This window comes from Protopterus annectens, chromosome 1.part0 (assembly GCF_019279795.1).
Source record: "Protopterus annectens isolate FY-2018-M chromosome 1.part0, PAN1.0, whole genome shotgun sequence".
NCBI lineage: Eukaryota > Metazoa > Chordata > Ceratodontiformes > Protopteridae > Protopterus > Protopterus annectens.
In genome coordinates, this window is record NC_056725.1 from 432,430,174 (window position 1) to 432,441,472 (window position 11,299).

At 38.9% G+C, this 11,299-nt stretch overlaps 1 protein-coding gene across 1 annotated transcript in view; it reads left to right on the forward strand.

The window, feature by feature from the left end:
- The first annotated feature begins 3,557 nt into the window (after nt 1–3,557).
- MDGA1 (MAM domain containing glycosylphosphatidylinositol anchor 1) overlaps nt 3,558–11,299 on the forward strand; it is a 3,256,518-nt gene continuing 3,248,776 nt past the window's right edge. The window contains exon 1 of the mRNA XM_044060326.1: nt 3,558–5,351. Coding sequence (XP_043916261.1) covers nt 5,285–5,351 — 67 coding nt within the window. The 5' untranslated portion in view covers nt 3,558–5,284. The remainder of the gene's footprint in view (nt 5,352–11,299) is intronic.

The window sequence follows — 11,299 nt, forward strand, 5'->3', positions numbered from 1 at the left end:
TTGTCACCTCTCTAGCTGAACAAAGGGAAGGAACTGGAGGTAAAATGACATGAGGAAGCAAAAGACAGAATTGTTTTGCTGCCAAATACATTTCTTAGTGCTATATATTGGTAGATGGACCAGAGGACTGTACTGCACTGTATACAATGACACAGCCACAAGCAATGAATGGAAGCAAACATCAGTACTGCTGACTGTCAAAATAAAGAAGTAAGTTAGAAAATGTGTGTCAAGAGCATCAGAGCTGGAGTAATGCATGCAGTAATGCAAATATATGCAAAAAAAGAAAACTAAGCAGGCATAATGGAGGCAAAGAAGAGAAGTGGATCCAAGATATTGTTAGGATACTGAGACAAGCTTAAAGAAAGTAATGAACTAAACATGGACATGTTCAGTGGAAGCAGAACAGAGTATAACTGACAAAATTATTTCTGAAAAAATGTGCTTTAAATAAGGCAGAGTGTGTGGAATTATTTAAAACATTAGTGCACGAGAAGCAGATCAGAAGCATCATCCGTCTAACCAGCTCACTACCCAAGAGGCAAGGAGTAAACCCGTACTTACACCAGAGCAGCTACCATAGTAAATGCAGCTAACAGGGGGAGGGATAACAATGCTTACATTAACAACTAGCAGGGGTGAAGTACCTGCAGATATAAGCAATCCTGTCAAATAAGGGATGGCAGAGAGGGAATATTATGAATATCAGGTTGGCATACCTATCCATAGCACCTCCCTACATTTCAGGCCTTAACATAACACTCCAATAGGCAAGACCACAAATGCAACAAAGCTTTCATTCAGCTGCTAGGTCTCCCACCCTTATCGATCACTGTCACATTATTACTTGTGCAAATAATTATAAAGTTCAGTCCTCAGCAAAATATGAAGTTCCTCATAGATAAAAGTTACATTAGCATCAGTCAAAAAGGAACAAGGGACAGGGAGATGTGAACAATGTGCCACTCACAGCTGCAGGAACCAAAAGGCCCATGGGGTGCTGTCTGAGTTTATTACATGATAAAAGTACATTGTTCTTCCCTAATTAAAATAGTTAGTAAAGGTGTAATCTGCCGGTTACTTGACAGAAAAGATTATCTACCTTGTTTAGTGCCAGAATGCATTGAGTACCAAAACAGTGTAAGGCTTCAAGATGCAAAAAAAAAAGACCTTTGTGTAAATGTTACTCATGGAAATATATCTTTTATAGACATTGAAAAATGTATTCATTTTATTTAAAAGTAGCACTTTAGGTGAATATTTTAATGTATTTGTCTGTTAAAGTGAACAAAACTAAAATGGACCACAGAATTCACAGGATGAAAAAAAAAGCTATTTTAAAAGAGTAAAAGTCACTATGAAGTTTAATTTTTCATGGGAGACATGGTGGATTGATGGAGAGTTGGCATATGGTTGTAATAAAATACCAGAGTAAAAGAGGAAGAAGGTGAAGCTGTATAGGGTAACTCAATCAGAACATTTGTAAGATGATGCAGGAACAAGGAAAATGCATTTTCTGTCAGAAAATTCTGCATTCTTATACAATGTATATACATATCTATTAATAATGCTTTTTTTTCATTCATGCTATAGTAAAACTGATTTGAAGTCATACAAAAGTCATGCTTGTTGTTACCTTTATGAGCAATGATAGTCTTGTATCAGAAGGAAATTAACATCCCAACCATTACTGGATGCATTCTCTTTGGGGGAGGGGTGATACAGAAAGTGTGTGAAACACAGGCAGAGTGTGAGAAAGATACAGAATAAATAGCTTTTTGTTTCATATGAAGAAAACATCTTTACTCATTCAGCTCGAATACAAAGAAATTATTGAAGTGACTTGACAGCATAACTTAGCCAATCACATTGCCAGGGAGTGAAGACTGGAGCACAAATATAAATTCAAACCAAACTCTAGAGTGAGGAGAAAACCAAGCAAAACAATTCTCAATGAAGGTCTGCAGTAATTCTACAAGTGCATATTAAACAATAACAGAAATGCTTCTGGTAATGAATGTGGGGCTAAATTAGGACAGTTCCCTGTAGTGTTAAACATTCAAAAACTGTCAAATGCTGGTTACCTCTTAATACCAGCTATTCTCTTTTCAAGCATGGATTGCTGTAAAATTAGATATACTGATATACTGCTAGAAGAATACAGATTTAGGTAGGGCAGGCATTGGCAAGCTACACAGTGACATCAGTAAATCCAAAATTTTAGAACCTTAGCGATATTATGGGGAAAAAAAAAAATCTGCATTCAGGCAAAAAAAAAAAAAAAGCTGAAGTCAGTCCCAGCTAGGACTATTGTATTCTGTTGAATATCATAACAACAGATGGACTATGATTATATATACAATTGGTGGTTGTGATAGAAGGAAAAAAAACAGGTTGGTACTAACCTAGAAACCTACAATAGTCCAGGAGTGTAGTCAGAACAAAAATAACAAGTGAAATAAAACAATGTATCGTATCCCCTGCTTTACAAACGATATACTTAAGAAAAAAAACAGAATGTTAGTATGCAGGAAATCAATTCATGAAAAACACAGGACGGCACAATCAGCATTTCAGTGTCTTATAACAACATCCAAATACAACACAGTTATTTACAGGTTACAAAAACTTAGTGAATGGTATTCTGTATCATTCAGGTTGCTGGGTATGTCCATCAAAACTTATTTAAAGAAAGAGAACAAAATCAGAGAAAAAGAATGACACAGAGAGAGAATGCCCAGCCTGGTGACAATAAAATAGATTACACAAACGAGCATGACAGATCAGTAGTCCATTCAAACTAATACTGAATAAGAGCTAAAGGGAAATGAGATAGGATCATCCTAGATACAGGCAAAATCATAACAAGAAAAAAAGAAAAGAATGTTAGCAATCCATACTCTGACAGTCTCTGTTGCTAAGAAACTACAATTTAGAAGAAAATAAGTACTCGATTGAAAGTATGTGGTTTGCAAGCACAAAAAACATGTGCTTGACAGAGAGAATGAGAAATATACAGGAAACAGAAAGGCACGAGAGAGACAGACTTCGATCGTAGCCTGCTGCTGAAGTCACATTTTCCTTGGTTTAGGCTGTGAGACAGGCAGCTCATCTATGTATCAGTTTCTGCTTCTTTCCTGGCTGGAAGGAACTGCGACCTTGTCCAACGTGTCCTTCAGGGTAGATGGATGGATGTCAGTGTATTCTCTCATGACTCCTCCTGTTGGAAAGGGAAGAATGAGGAAGCAAATGAGAAGTGGACGGCTGTGTCCTGGCATAGAAATAAACCCACTATGTCTCTCTCTCTGTCCTCTTTCTCTGGTTGTCTCAGTACTGCAACTTCTCTCTCTCTCTCTCTCTCTCTCCCTCTCTCTCTCTCTCTCTCCCTCCCACATCCCTTTCTGCCTCTGTCTCTATCCACCCAGTCCTGCTCTTGTTTTATTTAATTGGTCCTAAGGGAGGCAAGGAAACGGTGCAAGAGGCAGGGCTTCTGTATTAGCAGCACACATTTAATTGGCTACATTCTTTTTGTGCTGGAAAAGTAACAAATCCAAGAGCTGAGAGACAGCTCCACTGAAAGGATGCAGATTTAAAAAAAGATATATATTAAAACAGAAGGCAAAGAGAAACAGACGGCACAAGTTGTACAGACTGCTTTTGGAGTACACACGACCAGCTGCACTCGTGGGGCAGCAGAAACTGCATACAGATTTCAGGAGGGCTGTGTCTCTGCTCTTTCTTGAGTGTGTAAATGGGAACATTGATCTTTCAGCAGTGCTACTGGCTAGTACCAATTAGGAGCAGTAAGCACATGTTGGGGGGAGAGAGGCAAACAAGGGAGCTTTAAAGACACTTCTCATAAACTTTGTGGGATTTAGATGTTGAAGGAGGGACCTCAGTGAATGATGGTTTGAGGATACTGCTACCCGAGTCTGAAACAGCCAGTTCAAAGTTAAACAGAACTAGTAGAGTGATAAAGACTTAAGTATATGTTTTGTATATCCAACAGTGAGTAAGGGGACTCATTCATTGGATGGATGTTTTGATGTGTCACTGATACTGACAGACAGAACTACATTGCTGGAAGAAGTGGCTGCCAGACACTGAGGCACACTGAATTGTAGGGAACTTTCGAGAAGCTGTACCTCTGGAATGCATCAGAACTGAGCTCACCCTATTATACAAACTACTCATCTCGACAGGACTCTTATAGATCCAGTCATATTGGTCTGGGCTGTACTTGCACAGGATCAAGCTGGACCCTTCCTCATCTGGGGCCATTCAGGATCTGGTTTGGCCCTGCTGTATTTGGCTGCACTACTTTTAGATACATTGGTCATATTTGCATCTCTATTGATCAAGCCTCACTTAACTGAAGGAGCATGTGTACTTTACTTTGGTTGTAGTTTAATGTCATTAACATGGACTGTGCAGGGCTGGCTAGAGTTTTTTGACTTCTGCTAGACTAAAGTTTGTGGGTTCTGTGTATGGAGATAAAACACTTCTCCTGAAAGGTGATGAGACATATTCTGCATATTCGGGGGAATTAAGACATAAGCTGCCACACCAGGAGGGACAAACAGTTCTAAACTGTTTGAACAGAATACAACAACCTATTATATTTTTCTTAGACTTGAATCAGTGGCAGCTGCTCCTTGCATTGATAAATAAGTTTCATTCTGGGCTTGATGCAAAAGAAGAAAAGTCACTGAGTGTATTACACTTTTTGGATATTTCTGCTCCCTGCATATGCATTTCTCTATTCCCACCACATTATCCTGTTGTATCAGGCTGTCAGAGCAGTGCTGTATACTCTGACCCACAGAATCTCTGGCCCTTGCATTCTATTACATTTCCTGACCACAGGGAAACTTGGTGGTCTTCTAATATAATATATATCACCCTCCTTGTAAACGTGTATCATAGGCCCTCAGAATGTGTGTCCAGTTCATGGACTTTGTATCCTGATCTCTTGTTTTCCATATCTCTCCACTGTAAACATTTTCGTTGGATGCTGTATCTTCTTCATAACCTGGTACCTTACTTTTGCGGCTGTGCAACTATTTCTTTTTTCTACATATTGGTAACATACTGTTTTTACCTCTGCTTCTGGATACTCTGTCTTTCTGGTCCACTCTCGATCCTCTAGTTTTGGATTTCTACATTCTTTTGCTGTTCTCCCAGTGGCACATATAGGACACGGGATACTAGTGCTGGAAAGCACAGCATTGAACAGTGACTGCTGGTAATGAGGAACTGCTGCTGTAGCTGAGACTGATTCAGAATGACACCACTCTGCATTCTACTCATCTGCCTTCTGCCCCAGTGGAGCTGGGCACAGGGAGTGTACGGTAAGAAATGTTAAACTTTGCGGGGGTGAGTTAGATGACAGCTTAATAGTCGGTAAATATAAGACACAGGACAAATAATGTAAAGGGGCATATGCAGAATTAGATATAAGCAAGATCTTTTATTGGATGATTATAAATATAATCCATCCTATTTACCAGCAGTTATAGTTTCATTTGCTCTGATAACAAAGTTCATTGGTTTGAGCACAAATAGTTTCCACGTGTCAGACCGTGCTTTTCAATTCCAGTTAAGAGTGAAATCTGAACAGAATGTGGTTCATGAAAAGGCAAGTAGCTGGTATTCTAATGTTATTTTGAAGTGCTGTTACTTTAAGTTTCACAGAAGACCCCAATGCATTTTGAAAGAAGCCGTAAGACTAGTTTTATTCTGAAATTCAAAGTTTAGAAAATGGAACAAAGTGACCTTCAGTGTACCACAAACAAACTTTTGGGAGACTCTTCTCCTGCAGCTACAAAAATATGTTAAACAAACAACATCTTTAGCAGAGGTTTTGTGTATGCTGATAAGCCTGAGAGAGAGCACTGCAGTTTGCTTTGAAAACCTACGACACCAGCATATGCTGTTTCATGACAGTATGATTACAAGCACATCAAAGTAATGTAGCACAATTACATAATGGCACTTTGTGCATGTTATCTGCAAATGTATTACTTCATTCCAGACCGACAGTGAGCTTCTGCTTAAAGCAACAGGGAGAGAACATTGATGTGAAGTATGCATGGTGTTTAACATAGCCGGGACTGCAAGTTATTCAGGGACATAAAAAACACAAATCTCGCCAAATAGCACATTTTCTACACATATCATCAGAAGCTACAGAAATAACTACATTTAAAAAATAAACTGCACATGATATGGCATCAGTCTGTGTTAGTTTCTGTCTCAAAATTAAATAAAACTGAGCAAGCTGATAATTAAAACTGAATGAGCTGAACTGGAGAGGGAAGCTGCTCACAGAAATATGTAGCCAAATCCTTAGCAGGGGTGGTAAAGTTTCCTTGCTCTGACTAAATAACTGTCTACGGATCAAGTTCTCTACAAAACTTCGTATTCCATTAGGAGTTTAATGCCTCACAAATAATTTCACCCCATTATGTCCCCAGTCAGATGGTATAACTATATATTTGTCTGCTGTTGTTCCAAATTGATGAACTGCAAAAATGTAAACTTCATATTACAGTAGGAGGCCAGTAAGTTATGTACAGTCTGAGTTTGTGCACCCTTGGACTAGTAACTTGGATAGGCTCCTAATCTGTGCTGTTAAGGAACTAGTAACATGGATTACTAGTTTGTTTTGTGATATTAGATTCAGGTGAGAATTTCTAAATGCATGGCTAGCAGTATAAAGTATAAACAAGTTCTCCACCAGAACTCTGTATCCTAACAGAGGTCACGAGGCTAAACTCTTTTCTTGGCATCTCCCCTACAAAGCTAGTGTGGATTCGGGTATGATGCTGCTGGAAAATAGAAATAAAGAAGAAAGTGGCACAAAATGGTACAAAGTCCTTACATCTGAAGTATAAAGGATAGCAGTACCAAAATCTTACATCTGTTGCAATTACTGCCATCTCATGATTTTGAAACTTGATACAAAAATATTTTCTTGTCACAAATAAGTTTGAACAATCTTAGTACTATAGCAAATATAAAACATAAGGAGTTCCTTGTCTGTTAAATGCACCCTGAAAAACTTAACCTTTGAAATAAAAAAAGGAGACTTCAGCACATATTGGTGACTGTTGTGGTGGCCTGGGTCACTTAACACTTTCCTACTAGTGACTCCAAATTAGCTATGCCTATTTTTGTACACTTCACATCTTCATTAGCCAGTATTGTGTGAAACTGTCTCACAACTATTTTATTAACTGTATAACTGTAGAACATAAATATTGAAATAGAAGCTGTGCCTGCTACACTAAGCTGATATGGCACCAGAATGCACCTCTGGTACTATAACATTCCATCCACAAACTTGCAGGCTTAAGTTAAGAAAATCAAGTGTACTGAAAACTCAAACAAACATATTTTCAATTTATCTATTTTTCTGCATGGATATTTGTGTGTATGTATATGTGTGTGTGTGTGTGTGTGTGTGTGTGTGTGTGTGTGTGTGTGTGTGTGTGTGTGTGTGTGTGTGTGTGTGTGTGTGTGTGTGTGTGTGTGTGTGTGTGTGTGTGTGTGTGTGTGTGTGTGTGTGTGTGTGTGTGTGTGTGTGTGTGTGTGTGTGTGTGTGTGTGTGTGTGTCATAGCTCTCAACCTTCCATCGCCAAAATGAGGAACACTTGCCTTCATAATGTGGAACAAATGGGCAAAATGTGGAACACATACTAATGGCTTACTAACAACTTCAACTAGGAAGGTCATAGGATGGTTAAAATGTGCTGGTTTTACTTATAAAGAAGATCCTTTAATGAATTAATATGATTCATTTCTATTTACCATGGATTTAACTTAAAGAAATTCCTAACAGTGAATGTGTGACAGACTCTTTCAATGTGGAACTTTGAGGAACTTCGAGGAACATGAACTTTTTAAGACCCCAAATGAGGTACGTTCCTCGTAATGAGGTACACTTGAGAGGTATGTGTTCATGTGCACATAGGTAAATTTACTTACTTAGAATGCTGAAGGTATGATTGCAATTAGAATCTAAGTGCATCTGAGGGCAGAATATACTATGGATAATGATCCAATATCAGAACTTCCATCTATACTGTAAGCATAACTGAGAATTCTAACATGCATAATCCACATAAAAGGAGGTCAGAACAGACAAGATTCAGAAAAAAATGAATGTTACAAAGCTGCTTAGGTTTTAGGGATGATGTCAACTCTACCAGTCATTGTTTTTCTTCAAGCAGAAACTGTTGTACTTTTGACTCCGCTTCCCTTATTGATGCAGTTGATAGATGACCTGCTTTGGTTTCTCTGTTTATTCATTGGTAGTAAAGAACAGTATTAAAACTGTGGAGTGCATCTTATGACATGTTCTATCTCATTTGCTGGTGTCATACTACATTATGTTGCTATAAAGCTCCAGTGACTGTACAGAATAGAAACAATATCAGGGTATTCCAAAATACGCAAACGATAATTTCAGAAGCTTGTTAAAAGAGTAGTGAGGCTGGAGCAACGTAAACATAATTTAACTACTGTTGAAACAAAACTGACCCTGTTTAACAACAAATCAAAATTCTCCATTAAGAATATTTTAATTCATCACATTTAACAAGCTAAGCTTGGCTGGAAGGTTATAGTTAGACATTTAGGGGGCTTCAACCCATCTCTAAGGTCAGTAATGAGGCAACCATAGCTTTTATTTGAGAATAAAGGGTAATATTACACTGATTAGGGGAAAAAACAAACTGGCACAGTACTGTTAGCAGCCCTTGTGTTATGTGGACTTTACCAGCACCAACTAATCATTGCATAAATACATCACTACTAGTGTGTAAAAGACAGGTCCTTATTTTCCCCAATGCCATCTTCCCCAGTATAACACTAATAGCACATTATGTTTCCATGATTTAATTCTTTTTCTCCTTTATGTCTCCCATCAGCCTTATTCTTAGTTACCCTAACTCACACCTCTGTTTATCCCAAGGGTTTGGGTATCATTATATGCTTTATATTTCCACTTGCCAATTGCTGTTGCATCCTACACATTAGTACCTGTCTTGCTGTTCCACCACCCCCGCAGGTGTTGTGGTGATATTACTCCCAAATTAAATTGCCAGCATTTCCTAGAAAACATAAACAGTGCCATATGATCATTTTGTAGTCGTATCAAATTAGTGTTTCAGTTTGCTCATCCTTTGTATTAACCGTACACTCAAAGCACCTTTGATTATCTACCTATTAACCAAATAAGCTTTCTCAGTTCGGTTTTAAAAGAATGTATGTGTTTCCAGATTTCTATAAACATGCAAAATCCCATCTAAAGTTTACTCTGAAGCAGGCTTGGGTCAACACTTCTTTTAAGCAGCAGTTACATGGTTTAGCTCCTATGGATCAATGTTTTAAAGCTGGTACTAAGCTCTGTTTAGGTCGCCAGGTGGACTTAAAGTAATAGTCTAACAGTAACAGAAGAAACATCATGAAAAAATCAACAATAATTTTATCGAGTATACCCTCCCTGTTAACTGCTGTAGCAGATACAGGTATTTTGAAAAATGACTGTAATTATCAATAGAAGTATATTAGTAAATAAATAAATAAATGCATTCATATCACAATTACACAGGATGAAGTTTACTACGTTTGATCATCTGGAGGATTCAGTGTTGATGCTTTCTTTTGTAAGGAGGAAACACGACAGTGTATTAACCTGAGGGGGCAGCACATACCACTGGCAGTGACATAAAAATGGACGTGCCCAGCATGAGGACGATGCTTTTCTAGCGTTGAAGAGTCCCATGTGCACAGAGGCACACTACACAGAGACTTTAATTTGGGCACGCAGGACTCGACAGAAGCTGTTATGCAGGATTACTAGTGGGCGATTTTTGGACAGGCTTGCTCAACTAACATTCACTGGAAATGCAGGTAGCCAAATGATTAAGCTTACCAACGCTATCTCGGCATTGCCTCCATACTAACATCATTAGTATATGCTTAAAAATACAAGGAGTAGTGGGAGCAGGTGGGGTGTTGGGTGAACAATGCCTTCAGACCAACAAAGCCAGAATTATGACTGAAGGTCACACAATGCAGCCTTTATTCCAGTTCAAGAACCGCGGGTCCGTTATTATTCGTTAACCCGACACTCACTGGCTTTTATTAAACTGGAGAACACTGGTTGTGTAATGTTGTGTACTGGTTATTTCCAGTGTGAGGTAAGGCGAAGGGCTTAAAAACCCGAAACTATAATACCAGCTTGGTATGAGTGTCTCGGGCCACTTTAGCCGAGAGGTGTTTGACATGCATTCCAAATCCTGACGAAGCACCACTGCCATGCATCTGTGCTCACAAGTGCTGCAGCTCCGCCTGAGGACCCCCCCCCCCCACACACACATACCTGCAAGAATGTGTACCCCCTCCCCATGTCTAGGGCTCTCAACGAATTAGGGACAAAGCCAAAATAATGGGATGTTGGCAAAGGAGCAAAATCAGGGCCAATTATACTATTACTCTAACTCTCTTAGAAAGCAAATAGAACAACAGGTTTTGCATAAGCATACATTTTCTGAACGCAGTGTGCAACTTCAGTGTTGGGTCCGGTATTAATTTCTCTGTAATTTAGCGGAATATGAAAAATAGTACGAGGGAAAATAACAAAGTATATCTCAAAATTTGCGACGTGCAAAATCAGGGACAACAATCTCCATGCCTGTTGCCTGTTTCGGCGCGCCTGCAGGGTTGAAGCTGCACGCCTTATCTGCCTCTAGCCAAGCGTGTATGTGTTGGGTGGGGGGATGCATATTTCCAATATAATGAACCGTGAAGACAAGGAATCTTGTTCATGGATTTGAACTTGCCTGTAGAAAATACAGTAGATGGTCAGAATTATGTTTTCGGAACAGAATACTTTTGGATAATACAGTCCGTATTTAATACGGGAGAAGGAATCCTTCTGCCTGCTAGTTATTTAACATTATGGTAGACTTAAGCAGGTCGGTCTTAATGGAAAGGTCACTGTATCTAGCAGGAATAAGATTGCATCTCAGGACAAAAATCGTAAAGGGTTCGCCTAAATCAAAGCAGTTGGGAGCCATGTAACAGGAGATCATGAGATCACTTACTCTCTTACCTAACTTAGCTGTCTGAGCCCTGTCCCCGCGTGTGCAGCAAGTGGGGAAAACAAAATTACAAATAGTTTTTATAAAGATAGCTAGGCAAAATAAACACGTCTACAAATATGTCATCCGATATGCACCAAAGCGCACGCATATTTACAGCAATTATTAGTAAGAATAAGTGGGAATAC